General features: G+C 42.9%; 1 protein-coding gene and 1 long non-coding RNA gene across 3 annotated transcripts; one reads left to right on the top strand and one right to left on the bottom strand.

Moving 5' to 3' along the window:
* Window positions 1-5,038: 5,038 nt before the first annotated feature.
* Window positions 5,039-22,521, top strand: LOC140687753 (uncharacterized). Of its 2 annotated transcripts, none has more exons than XR_012062277.1 (4): window positions 5,039-5,098; window positions 19,655-19,886; window positions 20,347-20,548; window positions 22,124-22,521. It is a non-coding gene; the product is annotated as an uncharacterized lncRNA (long non-coding RNA). The 2 variants fall into 2 exon arrangements; XR_012062278.1 differs by lacking the exon at window positions 5,039-5,098 and adding an exon at window positions 18,182-18,394.
* LOC116284503 (translation machinery-associated protein 7-like) lies at window positions 14,595-14,937 on the bottom strand. The gene is given in 2 exon segments (XM_072944703.1): window positions 14,595-14,847; window positions 14,850-14,937. Coding segments are annotated over 2 exon segments (189 nt in total). The 3' UTR covers window positions 14,595-14,746.
* Window positions 22,522-23,075: the final 554 nt, after the last annotated feature.

The following is a 23,075-nucleotide window of genomic DNA, read 5'->3' as shown; positions in this document are numbered from 1 at the left end:
AATATCATACAGGCATACCTTGAAGATATTGCAGGTTTAGTTCCAGACCACTGCAATAATTTTTCAAAAAAGTGAATCAGATGAATTTTTTCATTTCGCAGTGCATATAGAAGTTATGTTTAAACTTACTGTAGTAGTAAGTGTGCTAAAAATAGTGCCTACATTAATTAAGAATACTTTATTGCTAAAAAGTGCTAACCATCATGTGAACCTTCAGTGAGGCGTAACCTTTTTGTAATAGTAACACCAAAGATTACTGATCACAGATCACCATACTACTTACCTACTTCTAGTAGGAATGTAAAATGATAGAATATTCTTGGTTGGCACTTTTTTTTCTTCCAGCACTGAATATTTCATATTGTTCTCTTCTGGCCTGCTAATTTCCTGGTGAAAAATCTGCTGGTAATCTTATGGGGGTTCCCTTGTACATAACAAGTCATTTTCTCTTGCAGCTTTTATGATTCTTTCTTTAATTTTTAACAATTAACAGTGGGTCTTAGTATGGGTCTCTTTGGATTTATCTTTTTTTGGAACTTTTTGGGCTTCATGGATCTGGATGTCTGTTTTTTTCCCCAGGTTAGGGAAATTTTCAGCCATTATTTCTTGAAAAAGTTTTCTTCCCCTTTCTTTCTTTTCCTCCTGGGACCCTAATGTGACATAGGGTCATTTGATAGTGTTTCAATATTCTGTCATGCTCTTTTTCACTCTTTTTTTCTTTTTGCTTCTCTGATTAAATGAATTCTTCTACCCTGTGTTCAAGTTCACTGATTTTTTTCTCCCACTTGATCTAGTCTGCCCTTGAACTCCTCTATTGAATTTTTTAGTTCATTTGTTATGTTCTTCATCTCTGTGATTTCTGTTTAGTACGTTCTTATATTTTCTATCTCTTTAGTTGAAATTCTCACTTTGTTCATCTGTACTTACCCTGAGCTCAGTGAGCATCTTTATGACCATTACTTTGAGCTCTTTATCAAGTAAATCACTTACCTCCTTTTTAAAGGTCTATTTCTGGAGTTTTATCTTATTCTTTTATTTGTAACATATTCTTCTGTTTCCTCATTTTCCTTGATTCTCTGTGTTGGGTTCTGCACATTAGCTAAAACAGCCACCTCTCTCAGCCTCGGTGGAGTTGTCTCTTGAAAAAATAAACCTTATCATTCAGCCTGGCTCTTGGTCGTCTGAAAGCTTTCTGATCGTCCAAGCTGCCTTCTTTGTTCTTAGTGGGTACTAGTTAGTTGAGGGGATGCGAAGACCTGTCAGTGTCCCAGAGGAGAGGCTCTCAGTTAGCATCCACATGCAGGCTGATTGGAAGCCAGACTCTTAGGCAGTGGCTTTTAAGGTATGCAAATAGACCTTTTTTTAGGGAAGGACTGGAAGATGGGCATTTCCGTGTGCTGGGTGGAGGGATGGGGAGCATGCATACCTGTTTTAAGAACCATTTCATTGTTTGCTACTATCCTGTGGGACTGTGAATAGAAGCCCTGCTGGCCACCAGAGCCAGATGATCAAGTGGTGCATCATCTTGGTGGCAGCCACAAAAGCTGGCCCCTGACCCCAGGAAACAAGTGTGACACTTACAGCTGGATCTCAGTGTTGTTTAAAGCTGGCCTGCTGCTCCCAGCTAGGCCATGTTATTCTCTTCTTTGACATAAACCGTCTCACAAAATACCAACATTAGGCAAAGATACACTGAGACCATGATAAAGTGACACAAAACAAGGCTATTACATCATTATGTTTAAGCACAGAGGAAAACAGGGCGCTGTGCAACTCACAAAGTGTTGAACATCTCCCTGTCCTGGGTAACATGAGTGATGGCTGCTTCTTAACCAATTGCTGCTTTATCCTTGCTCTAGTCTGCCCTCCATATAGGTAAGACTGATTAGGCCACCCAGTCATATAATTGACCTTGCTTCCTGGCAATACTCAATTTAGAGTGAACCCCTGTTTCTTAACCTTCCCCAAATTATCTAGCCAAAGCCCAAAGCCCACAATAATGCATTCGTTCTAATGCCCTCATTCTAAGATGCCCTATGGCTCCCATGGTGTGCTTACTCTCTTGCTGCATCAAGTAGTAAATACCATGTATTCAACTAGGTGAGTTCCTGGTAGTCTTTGGGTGAAGAATACTGACACATACTAACCTTTTGTCGGTCAGATTTTTTTTTCTTTTTTGGTAACTTGGAGTTTAATTATGACATTTGTTTGCATGCCTGTGAGTTTGTGGTTGCCATAGAAAAGTATTATTTTTTTTCTTTGTGATTTTTCATCTTGGGGTTATGATTAGAAAAATTCTTCATTCTACATTTGTGAAAATTTCATGTATATTTTTATCTAGGTGGAGAGGATGAAGAGAGTGGAGTCCAAGGGAGAAGGGAAACAGAGAAACATGAATTTGGGGGGAAGTATGGGGAGGAACGATAGATAAAGAACTTTAAGGTGGTGGAATTCTAAGGCTTATGTCTTCTGTTTTATAATTGTGTAATTATGCACAGGGCCTACAAGGTGTTTTATATATGGAGCATTCAATAAATACTTTCTCGTGGGCTAAGTGAAGACTTATGTGCTTGCTGATGTTTACCAGGTTAACGAAAATGACATCAAGTCTCAATGTAATATAGACAAGAATTAGTTCCAGTGATGGGTATTTTTGAATACTGATGACTTTGAAGTGATAGATTCTGTTTTTGCTAATGTCTGTATACTCTAGATATTAAAATACATATTAATTAAACTTTCTTGGGAGTGCTGTATTTTAAGGATATGTCTAAGACCCATATGGACAAATCTATGGCTTCCATACAAGATAATTTTAATGTATTTCAATGTATAAGCCATACAGTATCTTCTTGAGGCGGGAGATTGAAAACTAAAACACTCTAGATATGCTCTGTCGAATATGATAGCTACTGGTCACATATGAATATTTAAATTTAAATTAAAGAAAATAAAAATTCACCTGCTCAGTGACACTAGCCACATGTCAAATGCTCAGTAGCTACCTACCATATGGGAAGTGCAGATTTAGAACAATTTCTTCATCACAGAAAGTTCTATTGAACAGCACTATTATTGATGCTTTGTAGGCCTCAAATAAGGTGTATTAGACCCATTTAAAAGCAAAGGGCCAATATTATTTCTCATACAGACTGCATCTGATTTCTTTCTGGGATATGGTATGAACAAAACCAAAATGGGTCATGAATGAATTTTCCTCCGGTGCCTTCAGGCATAAACTCTTCCCAGTTCTAAAGGGGAAACAACTGTCCTCCAACTCCCTCCTAGACTGAGGCACTCTCTGGCAGATTTCTAGGGGGTAAGTTGTCTTTTAGAAGAGCCAAGAGGCAGAGCCCTAAGCAATGGTTTGGGAGGCAGGGAGTCCAGCTCAGGGAGAGGGATTCTGAGATGCGAAGAGGAGGCAAAGAGGTGGGTGCCATTTTGTAGTCCCGCTGGTTTACTCAGAAGAGCAGTTCTCAAAGTGTGGTCTGTGTAACCCTTGAAGTCACTGAGACCCTACCATGGGATCCGTGAGATCAAAACTGTTTTCATAACATTACCAAGAATTCACTTACCTTTTTCACTGTGTTGACATTTGCACTGAGGTAAAACTTAGCAGGAATAGAGGCTACTTGACGAAACAGCAATAGTGGTTATTGTATTCTTCACCACCATTTAATTGGAGAATAAAAAAGCAAGTTTCACTGAAAAAATACCTGGGTGTAGTATTAAAAATTATTAACTTTATTAAATCATCGTTCTTGAGTCCACATTTTAGAATATCTGATATGAAATGGGAAGTACATACAAAATACCTCTGCTATGTTCTAAAGTACTGTGTTTCAAGGAAAATAATTTTTCTAAGTTGACCTAGCCTCTTTTTTATAAAATGCCATTTTTACTTTAAGAATGAAGGACAAAGTACTATGATGATTTAGAGTTAGTTATTTGGTATAATGAATGAGTTATTTGGCATATTAGACTTAGTTAATTGGCAGTATTTATTGCCAGTGATAAAATATAAGTTCTCATGAGAAAATTGATCTTGACAGTTCCCAGTACTAACAAACCATTCTATTGGAATCTGTGGTAATATTAACAAATATGATTTTTGATAATCTTAACTAAATGTTAACACTGTAAGATGTATACAGTTTGGTGAAGCAATGCATTACTTTTAATAATCATGCATCAGTATAAGATTTATTCAGTGCACAAGATAGACCTTTGGATTCTTATACAGAAAATTTGGAAATATTCAGTGATAGTTTCAAGTTCCAAATTGCAAAATAAGCTTGTGTAGTTTTAGTAGAGCATCAAAGATGAATAACCACAATTATCTGAAAACGTTATATTTCCCCTACATATTTGTGTGAGGCTGGATTTTTTTTTCATATACTTCAGTCAAAAAGAGTCAATGTGGAAGCAGATATGCAAATCCATCAGTTTTCTAATGAGACAGACAAGAAAAAAGACTTGAAAAAAATGTAAAATCTAGAGGGAACACTTCTCACTAGGCTTTTTTTTTGAAAATAGTAATTTTTCATAAAAATATATATTTTAAACATGTAATGGGTTATTAATATTATAATTGAATCAATATTTTTTTAAGATTTAAATTTCTAATATGGTAAGTATTGACAGATATAACCCACATAAATGAAATTATCTTTGAGGTGCCGAATGGTAAGCGTGTATAGAAATTCTGAAGCCGAAAGTTTGTACGTTGCTGACTGACACAGCCCCTGGGCCAGGACTCAGGGAGACAGGGTAACAAAGAGTGCTCCATGCAGGAGGAGAGGAGGGCTCGGGGCCAGGTTCCGGGTTTCTGAGCAGGGCTTTCAGGGTCTTAGGCCCGGAGACCGGTGTCCGGGCGCGGGAGGCAAGCCACCCGGGATTCCCCATGTCTCCGGGGTTTCACTTCTTCCTCTCACAACCTGTGTCGGGCCCTCCTGCCTGGATACTCATGACGTAACCCCAGTTCTCGCTCCCATTGCGTGTCCAGCTTCTAGAGAAGCCAATCAGGGTCTCCGTGGTTCCCGTTTTAGGGTTACTCTACCGACCTGCCGGGACTCAGATCTCTTCTCAGACTCCAATGGTAAGGGCTTTAGGAACCCAACCACTCCTCCTGCTGCTTTGGGGGTGGCGGGCGGGGAGGGGTCCCTGCCCCGGACCAAGACCTGGGCGGGCCTCCGCAGCGGGGAGGAGCAGGGGACCCTCCGCTGCAGCGGCGCGGGAGCCGGGAAAGGCGCATCTCCCGGCAGGCGGCCCAAACCCAATCGCCGCCCGCTGATCTGCGAGGTGGGGAGAGGATTTGGGGCCCGGGGTGTTGTGGGGCTAACTGGTAGGGTATGAGTGCAGGGGCGTCGCTAATATCAAGGGTGCGGCCAGAGTCTCACAGCACTCTGGTGATTTGTGGCTGCGACCAGGGGCCTGGGCCTGATAGGCACTTCCTCCTGTGGTGTGAACAATCCTTCTAAGACCCAGCCTGCATCGCCCTGAACTAGGACCTGAGCCCCTGGACCGCGGTGGACACTGCAACTCAGATCACCCGGCTTGGTGGTCCGTGTGGTTTGGTGGAAGGCTCCGCAGTATCTTGAGAAAGAGAAGGCAGAGCTGCAGCCCACAAGTGCGAGGGGCCATGGGGCCTCCCCAACCCCTCCTGGATCTCCCCCGCTGGCCTCTCATAAGAGGGGAGGGAAATGAGCATGCCGCCCCGTCCTCGGCTCCGGAGAGGGAAGAGGCCTCTGTAGCGTCCAAGATTTTGTACCGAGAGAGTGACTCTGAGGGCCAGCCCTCCCCTCAGGACAATAAGGTATCCAGTCTCTCCAGGGATGAAAAGGAAGACAGCCCCTGAGGTCAGCGTTTCCTTTTGACCCCCGTAGCAGAATAGGCTAATAGGCACTCTGGGTGACTTTGTCTCAGGCCTTGTTCTCTGCCTCACACTCAGTGTGTTTGGAGGTCTGACTCTAGCTTTTCTGAGCTACTCGGTCTCACACAGAAGTCATGTTCTCCAACTCAAGAGACCTGGAGCCTCTTACTCTGAGCTGTCTCAGCCTGAACTGAGAGCTATCCAGATCCCCAAGTCAATTCTTCCTCACCTGAACTATAGATTTAATGCAATTCCAATGAAAATCTCAGCAAGTTATTTTGTAGATATTGAAAAACTGATCTTAAATTTTAAATGGAGAGGCAAAAGACCCGGAACAACAAACACAACATTGAAAGGGAAGAACAAAGTTGAGTGGCCTGACAGTGCTTAATTTCAGAACTTACTATAAAGCTACAGTAAAAAAGACAGTGTGGTATTGGGGAAAGAATAGACAAATAATTCAATATCCTGTTCAATGGAACAGAATAGAGAGCCCAGAAATAGTCACATAAATGTAGTGAACTGATCTTTGACAAAGGAACAAAGACAATACAATGGAGCAAAGATGGTCATTCAAAAGTGGTGCAGGGACAACTGGACATCCATGTGCAAAACAAAAAAAAAGTATCTAGATATAGAACTTACACCCTTCACAAAAATCAAATCAAAATGGACCACAGATCTAAATGTAAAATGCAAAACTGTAAATGTTACAGAAACAACAGGCCAGCCAAGAAACAAGCACCACTCGAAGGGTTGGCGTACTCAGATGTACTACGCCGGCGGGCTCAGAGGGGCTTCTCCTCCGAAGCTCTGAGCACCTCCAAGACGTGAGCATGAGGTTTTATAGGGTTAAGTACAAGCTTGGGGTATTCGGCCAATAGGCATGGAACAACTTTAGCAGCATCATTATCACAAAATTGGAGGCAGGGAGGCAGCAAACCAACATTCCAAAGCCAGATATATCTCTTTGAAAATCCAGCTGGCTAGCAAAAAAAAAAAAAACATGAACAGGGAATCAGCAAACCAACACTAATTAACTTAGATTTACGAGTTAGTCCAGCAGAACTCAGATCAGTATTCCAATACTTAGATTTGTGAGTTATCTTGTTAGCCCAACCCGGCTTTTCCTTCACATAAATACCTAGAAGATAACATGGTAAGTTAAAAACTTATGTCTACACAAAAACCTGCATATGGATGTTGATAGTTTTATTCATAACTGTCAATGCTTGGAAGCAACCGAGAAGTCCTTCAGTAGGTGAATGGATAAATAAACTGTGGTATATGCAGACAATGGAATATTATTTAGTGCCCCAAAGAAATAAACTAGCAAGCCTTGAAAAGACATGGAGGAACCTTAAATGCATATTATTATGTGAAAGAAACCAATCTGAAAAGCCTATATGCTGTATGATTCCAAGCATATGACATTTCAGAAAAGGCAAAACTATGGAGACAGTAAAAAGACGTGTTGCCAGGGTTTGGGGGATGAGGAGAGGAATGAGTAGGTAGAACATAGAGGATTTTTAGGGCAGTGAAAATACTCTGTGTGATACTATAATGATGGACACATATCATTATACATTTGTCCAAACCCATAGAGTGTAGACCTCCAAAAGTGAACTGTAATATAAACTATGGACTTTGGGTGATCATGATGTGTCATTGTAGGTTCATCAATTGTAACAAATATACCACTCTGCAGGGAGCATTGATAAGAGCTACTATGCATGTATGAGGGCAGGGAGTGTGAGGAAAATGTCTATAGATTCCCCTCAGTTTTGCTGTGAAACTAAAACTCTTCTACAGAAATAAAATCTTAAAAATATGTGAAAGAGTATTATCTAAATATTCACCTACAAATCAATATGAAAAAATACACACACACATGCTCTTCTATGTGCTGTAATCTCCCTTCTTCTGAAGGAAAATGATCATGTAATGAACATGGTACCAACAGTGTCAGCCTGAGCCCCTGAGTGACTGCATGGAGCAGACAGTGCTGTGTCCCAACCTCCCCCACCAACACACTGCTCAATTAGAAACGCACCGGGCAGCTTACAGGCAAAAGTAACCTTCTATTTTGTGGAGTCACTGAAATTTGGGGGTTTATTTGTTATAACATCTATTTACCATAATAAATGCATATTCTGACACCAATAGCCAGGGTCAGAGCACTGACTCACTTGAGAGAGACGAGAAACTGAGCTTTGTATTGTTATATCAGAGTTGAGATTAAAGTTTTAACAGGATTGATTTTTAAAATACTGCAGTGAGAGTGTTCTAGTAACACAAAGCGCTACAGCATTAAGTAACATAAAGTAATACCAGGGTATATGGCCAGGAAAATGTTAAAGGACCCACTATTTAGTAGGAAACAAAGAACAAAAGCCGAGGTGGAAGCTATTAACAGAAAATGGAGAAAAGTATTTACAGAAAAGGGATTAAATAAATTGTTACACTTGTTTAGTGTAGCGAAATGACATAGCAAAGTAGCAGCCACAAAAACACCAATAAGTTGTAGCAATATCCAGAAGACAATAAAAAACGTAGATGTAATATTGGAAATAACCCTGTGCGACTCTTGGAAATGTTTGAGAGGATCTTCGCAGGTGCTGGGGAGCCTGGGGAGCAGCTGCAGTGAGACTGGAAAATCAGCTGAGACCCGGAGCTAGCTGCCCTCAAGGCACATTTCCTCCAGCCTTGTTAGAGAGGAGAGCTGGGTCAGCAGATATGAACTGACTTGGAAAAAACAGGTCAATGCCGGGCCCTGAGCTCCAGAGGCTCCCACTTTTAACCGGATCACTTCTTCCAACCAGACCTACTGTTGTGTCGTGGTAGTAAAGATGTTTCTGCCTGGCTGTCCTGGTAAATACGCAGAGCATTTGGGAGCATCCTCACGCCCAGACACTGGCCACGGGAATATACTGCACCAGCCCAAGTGTACCCTTCCATGGGACAGTGACAACGTGGGATCAGTTGTGTTCTGACACTTCTCTGCTTATGAATTCTCCTGACTAAATCTCATTCATAAAGGCACCATATGGCTCCGTGGTGCTGCGCCTGTGCCCCTTTGGGTGACATTTGGTTTACATATTGAAGGGCTTCTCCAGGACTGTTCTGACCCCAGCTACACCATAGATGAACCCCAATCCTGATGTAATAAAGGGAAACCCAGCAGCATTTCCAGCCTAAGCATCAGGCTGCTTAACATCTGTGAACAAGGATGTCACTGCAAGACAGGAGGTTTTCTTGCTACCAGCAGGAAATGAGATGTATTTTAAGAAGAAGGGATTTTTGTTTGTTTGCTTTTTGTCTTGAGAGGACCACACTCAGAGGAGTATAGACCCACAGGAATGGTTACTGCTGGAGGAAGCTGCCTCACGTTTTTCAGAAGGTGTCAATAACTCAGTGTCCCCCTCTTTTTCCTTCTCTATCTCTTCCCTTCTCCCTGTACTTTTGGTCCATCAGTGATGACAGCCATGAGGAACTCACAGCCTCAAGGGAGCAACTGAGGTCCAGCATCACAGCAAAGTCTACATTATTGTGACAGGACTCAGTTGCAAGTTAACAAAACTCATGTCAATCTAGCTTTAGCAGAAGAGATTAACATAACATGTTGATTTTCCCAGGGAAGACAAGGAGTGAGTCTAATTTGAAACGTGATTGGATTCAGGGACTCAAACTAGTCATCAGATCTCAATCTCTCTTCTCTTTCTCTGTTCCTGGGGGAAACAGCCAATGTGATTTCTAATCCCCTCACATTACCCACCTTAACAACTTAAGCAGAAAGAGAAACATCTTTCTCACAGCGTCCATTTATAAAGTACTGAAAAAGAAAAATTACCATTGGACCAGTCCCTGTTGCTAGGTGGATGTGGTACAATGTGGTAACCTGATTGGTCAGGCCTGGGTCATGTGATTTCCTTATCCCTCAGTCCATTATATTTCCTAAATTATTTAAGGCTGTGCTGATTATTAAATCATGTAACTATTGAACACAAAGACTTTGTAAATTCTCAGATCCATAAGAGAAATAGTGAGAACACTAACTATTACAACTGTTGGGTTTCTTTTCATTGGCTTTTCTTTATATTTCTACATAGCCTCTTGCCTCTTCCAAGCCCCAAATTGCCTAGAAGACTGGGCCACTTTTCTGGGATCTTAATTATGACCTACATTCCAGTGGATTGAACACAAAATCCCTTTGACCTGAGTTTTGTATATACCACTGATCTCTGCATTCTTGGCTACAGCCCTGTGAGATGCCACACATTTAGGTGGCTGCCAAAGTCCGCTTTACAGTAAGCCCACTTCTGAGATGTGATCCCCAGATCACGGTGTTCATGCACTTGTGTAATCCCCACCCTTGGAGCATAAGCTGGACCTAGTGACTCACTTATAATAAACAGAATACAGTGAAGTGATAGAATTTTATGATCACCAGGGCACAGGCTATGAGGGACCTGAGGTCAGCTATCCAAAAATCAGCTGTTCAAACCAGTTTCTGCTCCTGGCTAGGACGAACACTCCCGTGTTCTGCAAAGAGGACAGCAAGTGAAGAAACAAAGACTCCCAAATCTAATACCTGGTGAGCCAAACACTCCCCCAGGGAAGCCCCATGGCTAGAAAGATGAGGAGGGTAACCGTCTCCAATCTCCCTGTCTGCCTCCTCTGGCCCAGCTCTCTTCTCCAACTTAGAATAATCTCCTAGGAGCCCACAGAGGTGAATACCATAAATAAATCTCTGCTCATCTCCAGAGCAGACCACCACGGCCGCATGCCCCTGGGAAGTCCTATTCTCTCCATATGTATTAACTCAGCGTGTGCAGCAGAAACGCAAATAACAGTGGTCTAGCAGGATGGAAGCTTGTCTGTGTCTCCATGACAGGGAGGCAGGCAGTTCCAGGGCTGCTCAGTGACCCTGCACCTCGAGGTTGTCCAGGCATCCAGGATCCTATGACCTTCCTCTTCTGCTGTCCCTGGGATGCTGCCCTTATTAGCATCATCCAAAGTACCTAAGACCATGTCATTGGTCCATGAGCAAACAGGGAAAGCAGGAGAGGAGGGAAGTTCTCATTGTCCATCTCCATGAGAGCTCTTGGGTGACCAGGCGCATTGTCAACGAGCAGCAATATCTTGAAAGAAGTCCTTTCTTCTGAGAAGTAGGTTTCAATATTGGGCTGAAAATGTTGAGTCCACCATGTTGTAAACAGAAACGCTGTCGTCTAGGCTTTGTTGTTCCATTTACAGAGCACAGGCAGAGTGGAGTTCGCACACATCTTAAGGGCCCTAGGATTTTTCTGAATGGTAAATGAGCATTGATTTCAACTTAAAGTTGCCAGCTGCATTAGCCCTTAACAAGGGAGCCAGCATGTCCTTTGACACTTTGAATCAGGCATTGGCTTCTCCTCTCTAGCTATGAAAGTTCTAGATGGCAGCTTTTTCCAATATAAGGCTATTTCGTCTACATTGAGAATCTGTTGTTTAGTGCAGCCACCTTCACGGATTACCTTAGCTAGATCTTCTGGGTAACCTGCAGTTTTTACATCAGCACTTGCTGCCTCACCTTGCACTTTATGTTACAGAGACGGCTTCTTTCCCTAAACTTTGTCAACCACCTTCTGCTAGCTTCAAATTTTTCTCCTGCAGCTTCCTCACCTCTCTCAGCCTTCATAGAATTTAAGAGAGTTAGGGCCTCGCTGTGGCTTAGAATTTGGCTGAAGGAAATGTTGCGGCTGTTCTATCCGGACCATGCCAACCTTCTCCATACCAGCAGAAAGGTGGTTTCGTTTTCTTATCATTCGTGTGTTCACTGGAGGAGCACTGTTAATTTCCTTCAGGAATTTTCCTTTGCTTTCACAACTTGGCTAACTGTTCGGCCCAAGAGGCCCAGCTTTCAGCCTATCTTGGCTTTTGACATGCCTTCCTGACTGAGCCTAATAATTTCTAGCTTTTGATTTAAAGTGATACATGCGACTCTTCCTTTCACTTGAACACTTAGAGGTCATTATAAGGTTATTAATTGCCCTAAAGTCAATGTTGTTGTGTCTCAAGGAGTAGGGAGGCCTGAGGAGAGGGAGAGAGACAGGGGAATAGCTAGTCGGTGGAGTAGTCAGAACAGACACATCATTTATCCATTAAGTTTGCTGTCTTATATGGGAGTGGTTCATGGGGGCCCAAAGCAATTACAATAATAACATCAAAGATTACTGACCACAGATCAGCATAACAAATCTAATAATAATGAAAAAGTTTGTAATAGTGTGAGAATTACCAACATGTGACACAGAGACATGAAGCAAGCAGATGCTGTTGGGAAAGTAGCACCAATAGACTTGCTCAACACAGGGTTGGCACAAACCTTCCATTTGTGAAAAAAACACAAGATCTTCAAGATGTAATGAAAGAGGCATACTCACACAGGTCAACGCCAATTATTTAGTGAAACTTTGTCTAAAACTGTAGGAAGAGAGGGGCGAAATCAAAGTGTCTATTTCAGCTCCATAGGGGAAGGTTTCACATTACAGTGGGTAAAATTGTTGTTTCTTTTCTCTTTTCTGGAGTTCTCCCATCTCTGCCAGGCTGACCGCTCTGTGTTGCAGGAGATAGAAGATCTCAAGCAAAACTCAGGCTTTTCCTCCTACTGTTCTTTTGTGATCACCAAATTCCAGTGTGTGGGGATTTTCCCCACATCACCCATTAACTCAATTCTGATTCAATCTACTAGAGATAGTATCAGATCCCACAGGTTAGATGCTCTGTCTTGCAAGACTGTCCCCCTTCCTAATATGCCAATCACAAGGACAGGTTGTTACCTGTTTCTGATTGTCTATAAAGTGGGTGTTCTAATGATCCCCAACTGGGGTTCAATTAATTTGCTAGAGCAGCTCACAGAACTCCAAGAAACGTTTTACTTACTAGGTTACTGGATATAACTGATGACCAGCCAGATAGAGTAGATGCACAGGGCAAGTAAGGTATGTGGGAAGGACTTGGCGGATGTCCTCTCAGATTGCATCATTCTCCCCAAATCTCCATGTCTTCATCAATGTGGAAGCTCTCTGAACCCCATCATTTTGGGTTTTTATGGAGGTTTCATTGCATAGGCACAATTGATTAAGTCATTGGCCATTGCAACTGATTAAACCTTCAGCCCCTCTCAGCTCCCAGGACATGGGGGATGAGGTGGGACTGAAAGTTCCAACCTTCTATTAACATGGTTGGTTCTCCTGGTAACCAGCCCCCATCCTAAAGTTTGGTCCAAAAGTCAATTTTTAACAAAGCAAAACACAGCTTTGTGGCTCTCATCACTTAGGGGGTTCTAAAGGTTTTAGGCATTGTGTGCCAGAAATGGGGACAAAGACCAAATACATGCACACACACACACACACACACACACACACAAACACACATATAACTGAAGTATAGTTAATTTACAATATTGTGTTAGCTTCACATCTATAGCAAAGTGATTCAGTTGTGTATATATATATACACACATACATACATATATACTCTTTCAGATTCTTTTCCATTATAGGCTATTATAAGATATTGAATATAGTATCTTGTGCTATACAGGCAGTCCTTGCTGTTTATCTATGTTATATATAGTAGTGAGTATCTGCTAATCTCAAACTCCTAATTCATCCTTTCCCCCCAAACCTTTCCCCTTTGGTAACCATAAGTTTGTTTTCTATGTCTGTGAGTCTGTTTCTGTTTTGTGAATAAGTTGATTTCTTTTTTTTTTTTAGATTCCACACAAAAGTGATATCATGTATTTGTTTTTCTCTGCCTGACTTACTTCACTTAGTATGATAATCTCTAGGTCCACCCATGTTGCAGCAAATGACAATATTTCATCCTTCTTTATGGCTGAATAATAGTCTAGTGTGTGTGTGTGTGTGTGTGTGTGTGTGTGTGTATACACCACATCTTTATCAGTTCTTCTGTTGATGGACATTTAGGTTGCTTCCATGTCTTGGCTATTGTGAATAGTGCTGCTATGAGTGTTGGGGTGCATGTATCTTTTCAAATTAGAGTTTTCGTCTTTTCCAGATATATGTTGGATCATATGGTAACTCTATTTTTAATTTTTAAAGGAACCTTCACATGGTTTTCTATAGTGGCTGCACCAATTTACATTCCCACCAACAGTGTAGGAGGGTTCCCTTTCCTCCACACCCTCTCCCGCATTTATTATTCTTAGACTTTTTGTTGATGGCCATTCTAACATGTGTGAGGTGATACCTCATTGTAGTTTTGATTTGCATTTCTCTAATAATTAGCAATATGGAGCATCTTTTCATGTGCCTGTTGGCTATTTGTATGTCTTCTTGGAGAAATGAAAAGTCTTCTGTTCATTTTTCAACTGGGTTGTTTGTTTTTTGATATTGGGGTGTATGAGCCGTCTGTATACATTGGAAATTAAGCCCTTGTCAGTCGCATCCTTTTGGAAATATTTTCTCCCACTCAGTAGTTTGTCTTTTCATTTTGCATTTCAATCTCTTTGATAAAGTATTCCTCCTATCCTTTTTTTTTTTTTTTTGCCATTTCAAATGAGTTGGTTTAATTCCAGGTGGTACAAAATTCAGGATGGAAAAAAGACAAGAACACATTTTGACAGGATTCTGGGCTGAGTTTGTGCTGATTTCACAGCTAAGGTAGAAATGATTGAGATGAACTAAAGAGAAGATGAGCCACTGTTTGATTTTTTTTTTCACAAAAGTTTATTCTTAAATGTACAATAGGTTCCAAGACAACACTTCATTCTAGCTACAGGTGGCAACCGATGTTATGGCAGGGAATCCAGATGTTTAAACAGGAATGGAATTAAGGATCATCATTGCCTTAGGCACAAGGAACAGCTTACTTTTTGCCAGATTTCTTAATTCCACCTGTGGCCAGGGGACCTTTCCCCGCAGCCTTCCCTTTTAGCAACTCGAGTTTCTTCTGCTCCTCTTACTGCTCTGCTTGAATGCCGTATCTTCCTCGTCCATCTCCTTGGCCTGCTTCTTGGGCTGCTTCAGGGGCTTCTTGCCACCTTCGCGGCCAGACATGGCGCCTGCCGCCCCTACCCCAGACCCTGCCCCTATTCACTAATTTTATTCCTGAGCTCATTATACTGCCTTTCTAAGTTTTCTTGTAGTTTGTTGAGTGTCTTCATGACAGCAGTTTTGAATTCTCTATTGATTATATCGCAATAATCCACGACTTTAAGTGTGACTTGTGGAGAATTGTCTTTTGTTTTTTGTGGTACAGTGTTACTGTGGTTCTTCACAGTGCTTGATGTCTTGTTCCTCTGCCAAGGCATTTGATGCGAGGAACACGTTTCAGCTTGATTCCAACAATTCAACAGATTAGAAAATAGAGGCCTTTCCTTCTCTTGTCCAGTAGGCGGCGCTACAGCATGGGTTTTTGGGTTCTCTTACTTGTGTTACCTTTTGTTTGACAGTTGGCACTTTCCACCCTCCATCACCTCTGCCAGAAGTGTGGCCCCGTGCCCTCTTTATTGCTTCATGTGCCTCCAGGGTCGTTGGAGCCTTCTTACAGACAGTGTCGCTGGCGTCGCTGCATGGTGAATGGGGATAGTGGGCTCTTCCCTCATGTCTGGGATCCCCTAATTCCCCGGCATCACTGCCACAGGGAAGAAGGGGATAGGGGAGCTGGGATCCTGCAGGCACCTCTGCCTTGTCCCGTGTTGTAAGGTTCTCTGTTGCTGGAGTGGGGTGTTGGGACGCCGAAGTCATGTGTGTCTCAGTGGCTGGTGGGTTGGGGACCCAGGACCCACTCTTGCTGATATCTAGTTATACCTGGGGCCCTGGCACTGCTGAGGCTGGAATGCTGGATTCCTATGAGTCACCTCCCTGCTACACTAGGTGTCCTGGGGCTTCCAGCTCGGTGGCCACAGCTGGGGACCAGGATCGGAGGCTCTGCCTCTGCTGTTACCTGGGTTTTGCCTCCTCCGTGGGTTCCAGTCGACCCACCTCTATTACGTCCATTGTGTGGAATTCTCTGGAGTCCTGGTGTGGTGGGCAGAGTCACCTTTGTTGTGTGTTGTGTTTGTTCACTGGTTGTGGATGGAAGGGGAGAGACTGAGGCAGCTTTTTCCTCCTTCATAAGGCTGATGTGTCTCCTCCAGATCCCAGTCTTTTGTCAAAAATCACCTGATTCTGCTCAGCTGGATGCGGGGCTCAGCTGCCAACTGTGGGGCCCTGGGGAGCCTCCCCTGACCCACAAACCCAACCCTGGGTCATCAGGCAGGGCCAGAAATTAGCTTTGGGTCCAGGACTACAGGACATTTAATTTCAGGATCTGGAGGTGGCTGGAGACAGGCCTGAGGGATCCAGACAGCAGGTCCCTGTCTGTTAGGTCCACAAAAGGGAAGAAGAGGCAGGACGCCGGAGTCCTGGGCTCTCAGGAGTGGGGAGGAGGTGAGGGAGTCCTTGAAGCTTCAAAGAGTGGAAAGTTTGATGCCTGCACAGGATGAGGGTCCATGGTTGGTGTCCCTGGGTACAGTGTTGGGACGCCTGGGTCCAGTAGGTCTTGGGAGGGGGCAGATGGTTTTCATGTTCTCAGGGAAATGTTCAGAAATACCTGGGCTCAGACTCTTGGCTGATCTCCTTGCAGCCACAGGCTCCACCCCACATCCTGTCCTCTGCTCTCCAGGAATGACCTCCATGGCCACCGGCTGGGCAGGTCTTTTCCAAAGCCCCTGGGGCCAGTCTTTTTGGCACAGTGGTCCCCACTGTCTTAGCAAATAAAGAGATGGTGTCCAAGTAGCCCAGGCTGTGAGCTGAGGACAGGCTCTCCCTTGATTCTCCCTGCCCCCCAGCATCCTGTGTGCAGAGGGGGGAGTGGGTACCAGGAAAAGGGGTATTTCTCTGCAAGAGAGGAATTCCTTTCATCACCTCCCTTCTCTCTTTTTTTCTTTTCCCTTTCTTCCATGTGATTTGAGTCACAGCATACCTGTAAGGACAGAAAATACCTAAAACTTCAGTGGAGTTTACTATCAAAATATAGAGCTAACACCTGTGTAATTACCATCCAGGTGAAAACTGGAGCTTCTACCAGAGCCCAGGCCAAAGCTCCTGTGCCTCTCCCCACACAGACCGCATCCCTCCTGCACATGTGGCCACTGAGCTGGCCCCTTCCCCGCCCCTCTCCTCTCTGCTTCTTCCTTCTCCAGTCCTGTTGGCCTTCATCCCTTACTGTCATGATTTCTTCCTTCTCCTCACTTCTCAGGGGGCGGCCCCGTTACCCTGGGGATCTCCTCCTCCTCCCCCCTCCTCCACACCATCTTCAGGATGGAGGTTCCAGAGCTGATTCCCTGGAGCGAGAGCCTACATCCTTGTTAGCAGCAGTGGAAACAGGTGACAGGGACTTGCAGTTCAAGGTACTATCCCAGGAGACTGAGGGCGTCCAGTACGTTTGTGGAGTCCACACTGGACCTGGGAACCAACTTTTATCGTTCTCGAGATCTGCTCCTCCCTGAGGTCAAAATCTTTGGTAATTCAATGGGGAGGAAAACATCTGTGTAAGCCTGTATTTTGTGAAATAATTCATATTCTAAACTTGACACTGGATGGGTCGTCCCCTTGGATGCACAGCCCTGTCTCACTGCTGGGAGCCCAAGGAAACCCTGGGCAGGTCCCTGGTAAGGAGGTCAAAGGGGAGCTCAGGTCTCCTGTCATCATCCCTGTGGCCACACGAGGGCGCTGCTGCCCTTTGCTCTCCTATTCGGCACAGCCCGGGGAGCGGAGGGGCTGTGGTCTGAGTCATAGGGAGATGGCACCCTGGAGACTGGACAGCAGTGGGGGATGAGGAAGCTTTCTGAGTAGCTCTGGGGTCAGGCTCGGGGGTGAGGCAGGGGGTGGAGGAGAGGAGAGCCCTGCAGCCCTGCCCTGTGTCTGAGGTTCCCATCTTCTCTCTCCACAACACACTCTCCTTTCCTTAATGAAAACACCCTGGAAAACTCAAAGTCTATATTGTTTCTTCAACTCCCTCTTCGTTTCCGGCGGATACTAAGTTTTTTAAAAATTATACTAAGGTTTAAAATTTACAAAAATGTAGTAAAGTTAGTACAGAGTTACTATATATCTCACCCTCAGTTTCCCTGTGGGAACATCTCATATGATGACCATACATTTGTCACAGCTAATGAAGCACCAGTGATACATTATTACCAAACTCCAAGATTTATTTGGATTTCATTAGTTTTTCTTTTTTTCTGATCCAGGGTCCCATCGAAGACACCTCATTATATTAAGTCCATATCTCCTTCAGGCTCTGTGGCTGTGACAGCCTCTCAGACTTTCCTCATTTTCAATGACTTGTATATTGTGGAGAGGACTGCTCAGGGATGTTGTAGACTGTCTTTTTTATTTGACTTGAGTGATTGAGGCAAAGAGTTTGAGGGGAGAAGACGACAGACATGAAGTAACATTCTCCACACATAGAGAGTGTGTGCTCTCCACTTGATTATCACCAATAAATGCACCTCATCACCTGGCTGAGGTACATGTCCCAGGATTCTCTTTGGGAACTTTTATTTTTCCTTCCCCACTTTCCATACTGTAGTCTTTAGAAGGAAGTCACTATGTGCAGCCCACACTTGAGGGGTACTCTGCTATAAACACTGGTGTGCAAGGTTTTGTGCAAACATGAGTTCTAAAATGAGTTTTGTAAGTACTGGAGTGATCAGCAGGTGGGACAGTGAGTCTCTGTGTAGCTTCATGAGAAACTGCTGCCCGTCCCTGCAGTGGCTGCGCTGCTTCGTATTCCTGCAGCAGTGCCGGGGGCTTCTGTGGCTCCACGTCCTGCTCAGCGTTTGGTATTACTCATTCTTGGATTCTAGCCGTTCTCATCGGTGTGTGATAGGATAACATCATTGTTTTTCAGAAAAGAAACAGACTCACAGATGTAGAGAAGAAACTAGTGGTTACCAGTGGGGAGAAGGAAGGGTGAGGGGCAAGATGGAGGTGGAGGATTAAGAGGTATAAACTATTAGGTGTAAAATAAGCTACAAGGATGTATGTACAACACGGGGGATATAGCCAATAATTTATAATCACTATCCCCTAACCTTTAAAAATTGTGAATCACTATATTGTATACCTGTAACATATAATATTGTACATCAACTATACTTCAGTTTAAAATTTTGGTATTGTAAAATAAATACATAAATAAAGTTTTAAAAAACCTGGGAGAAAACAAACAAAACAAAATCATTTTTTTAAGTTCCATATCCTGATAGCATATGATGTTGACCATCTTTTCATATGTATTTCCATTTATACATCTTCTTTGATGGGGTATCTGTTCAGGCTTTTGTTTATTCTCTTTCATTGAGTTATTTGTTTCCATATTGTTGAGTTTAAGAGTTCGATGTATATTCTAAAACAAGTCCTCCAACAGACATGTGAATCTGCAGATAACTTCTCCCAGCCTGTGCCCTGAACTCTATGACTGACACAACAGTGCACATTAACACGTGGATATATTTCTCTGGGAAGAGAAACTGCTCACTGCAGTGGTTTCTGACTAGAAGACTTGCGTGACTAGGGGGTTAGGGGGACAATAAGAGGGTTTTTTTTTTAATATTCTTCAGTATCATTTAAATTCTCTGTGTGCATATAATGTTTTCAAAAATTAAAAGACATTAAAATCCCTTACGCTCCGAAAACACTTGACAGATCATCTGCAGATCCTGTGTGAGGACGCCCATTCTGAGCCTTTTGACTGAGCTCTTCTGACATAGAATTTCCATTACAGGAGAAGATGGGCTGCATTGTATGGACAATTCTCCCCACTGAAAATAGCTAAAAATGCCATGTAAAATACAAAAACCGTCCTAAAAGCAACAAAGTGATGACCAGATACTAATAAATGAGCACATGCCAAAAAAGAAGAGAAAGATCTTGTTTGGCCTCTGCAGAGAACATGGTCCTGAGACAAGGAGAAAGGCTCCGTGAGTTCACAGCCCACGGCCCAGGCGTGGAGGCCGGCAAGTTCAGCTCTCCACCCCTGGCTCTCTACTTTTTCTATCCACCTGCTTTTACTTTTTAAAAAAATAAACATAGCTTTTTAATTCTGATTATGATGTACAGGTAATGTATCATATATGATATAATGTACATTCACTGTAAAACAAGTTATAAAGTGTTGAAAGTGATCAATGACAAAGTAAAAAGAACTACAGTCCTCACACGGGAGATATTTTGTTGCTTTTTCTTTTAGTTTATTATCCATCCTTCTGTTGCTGCCCAAGGGCAGGAACTTTCTGTCTCTAAGTTAATGAGCACAGACCTCAGTGGCCCCCACCCCGCATTGTCAGATGCCTTGTCTGAATTAGCTCACTCTCCCACCTCCTGAGAGGGCTGTCTCTCACTTTCTGTTCCCTCCTCAATCCCCTCCACTCCCTCCCCACTCCCTATCCTTACTGATGAACTTCTGTTTTCACTCAGAAAATGAAAGAGGACTCAGGTAGAATGACATCATCCTCCCGCACTCCCACAGCTGCACCTGTATCCTCACCTTCCCCCCAGTGATGATGGATGGTCCCTCCTGTCTAAGGCTGCCCCTCAGGGAGGGCACAGGATGTGGCTCCTCCCTCCCCTGTATCAGCAGTTTCTGGCTCTCTTCTGGATCATTCCTTCTTGCCTACAGGTATGCTGTAATTCCTCCTACTAAAAAAATTAATAATAATCAACCTAAACTAAATAAATAAAAACAAGTCATCCCATAAAAACTGACCACTGTATGTCCTGCTTTATTGTAACTACTGCCCCATGTCTGTGACTCTCCTTACAGAACAGCTCCTGAGTCCATTGTCACTCCTACCGGGGTGTCTTTTCATTTTTGGCTAATGAACACATGCACATAGCTTTAAAGAGTAAAACACTTCTACAAGACTTGATATCAAGGCAGTTGATTCAATCTTCCACGCTGCCCCAATTCTTGAATCTCAGAGACAAGCTGTTTTACACTTTCAGCTGAATCTCTAATTGTTATTTCAATGCCTCTAGATAGCATGCTGTTTATAATACTCCTTTGTTTTTCAGCTTTATGCATCATCTTTAGTTAACTGGTTCTTCTTTCACACACCGCTGTCCTCCCAATACAATCATAATTTATAATTACAAATTTATCAATTTTGCAATTTTGATGAGCTCAATCTGCAATATTTACATTATTATGATGATGGACATGAAAGTCACAACTGAGCATTTAGTAGGCTATGACTACTTTCCTTTTATTTTCTTTTTTTTCCTCTCATTTTCTTGAATGAATTTTTAATTTTCCCAGGAATAAATAATTATTTTATTGTACTCATTTTAAACCATCCCCAAGCTCTCCTCAGAGTCTAGTCTTCCTGAACATCTTTGAGTACATCTGATATTCTACCAACTTCGTCTCTTTGCACAGCCCTGTCCCACAGCCCTCAGGCCTGCCTCGTGTGGAAGGGGTCCCTGCACACCTGGGGCTGGGCTGACGCCCTGGATCTCCTTCACCGCCTCCTGGGCAGCCCTCTAGCTCTTTTGTTTGGCTCCCCTGGGGCCTGGATCCCATGGCTTCCCCATTGTTGATTTACTCCACCATTTTCCTCCACTTTGCCTAACAGTATCCTGAGGAAAGGAACATGGAAAGTGAAACACTGTAACCCTGAAGGGCCTTAGGCTGCCCTAGGGCTGACTCACATCTTGACTAGATAAACAACTCTGTTGGAAACACTTATTCTTTCCTCAGAATTGAGAAGGCATTGCTCAGTGTCTTCTAGCCTCCGGGCACATGTTTGTTGCCTCTTAGTTTTCAAGGTCTCTTCTTTTCCAACCTGTTTCTCAAATTTCACTTGATGTGTCTGGTGTGGGTCTGTTTCCATCTAGTGCACTAAGAATTTGTGTAGGCCGTTCAAGATGTAAATTTTTGCCTGTAAACTCTGAGAAGTCTTCTTGATTTTTTTTTTATCATTCCCTACTCTCCATTATTTTGGCAACTTGTAATTGTAACTTGTTGGAAAGTCGTGACTAACAGACATATTCTCACAGGTCCTCTCTCCTCCTTGTCATTACTTTTCTGTCTACTTGCTGGGAGCATGAGTGTAATCTTCCAATTCATCTCTGAAATTATTCATTTCTATGATCATATTTTTAATCCCAAGAGTTTTTTTCATTCTATACTTGTATAGAATTATATAGAATTCTATTTTTATTTCATATTCCATTTATCCTTTCTGTCTTTCAGATATTATTGATAACAGCGGCAGGGGACCTGTCAGGACTCCTGTTACCTGCTCTCATGGCATCATCAGCTCTTCCTCACGGCACTTAGCACAGTCGTGATGTGCATCTGTCTCAGTCATTTCTGTCCCTCTCCCGCACAGCAGAGCCTGTCTCCCATCACTAGGCGCCTAACTGTTGCTCTCCTCCGGTGTCTCCAGATCCTGATGCAAATAGACGCTCCTTAACCTCTCTGAGTCTCCTTTCCCTGTCTGTTCAAAGTGATCACATGGTGGGCACCTCACGGGTTTGCTCTGAGTCATAAATTTGACCCTGTATGTAAATCACATGGAATGACTGCCTGAGACATAGTCAGAGCTCCTCTGTTCATAGTGACCATCATTACAGTGATTGTAACATTTAGAGTGCTTCCACTCTTTGCTTCTATAAACCACAATTCAAGGTGCATCCCTGAATATCTATTTTGGAGAATATGTGTGATTATCTTCTTAGGATACATTTGTAAAGGAAAAATGTCTATATTTCAGTGTTAACATATTGAAACTATTGAGACATTTGGCAAAAGTGACCTGTAAGATTTCTGTACCAGTTTTCAATCCCATCAGTCTTTACAACAGTCTGTTCTCCCTCAATTCCTGTCAGTCCTCCCCTCATTCACTTACATCTTTGCCAAGATGATAGATTTTAATTCATACCCATTTCTTATTCCACATTTTCATTTTTGTTTACATTTATTACTAATATGTTTGTCTAGCATTTCTTCTTTTCTAAATCATTCTCTAATTTTTTTTTGATGTAGTTCTTTTAAAATATTGAATTCAAAAAGGACAAAGCAGCCTCTCACAACAGGAACTAGTCTGAAACTTACATTGACCTCAGTGTTGTAGGAAGCGGAGCTGATGCTCCCCACTCAGCCAGGTTATCCAGCAGTGGACATAAGTCATCTCACAGAACAT

The sequence above is a fragment of the Vicugna pacos genome, chromosome 20 (genome assembly GCF_048564905.1).
Source record: "Vicugna pacos chromosome 20, VicPac4, whole genome shotgun sequence".
Classification (NCBI taxonomy): domain Eukaryota; kingdom Metazoa; phylum Chordata; class Mammalia; order Artiodactyla; family Camelidae; genus Vicugna; species Vicugna pacos.
Note: the sequence above shows the minus strand (reverse complement) of the source record. Positions and strands in the feature narration are given on the sequence as shown.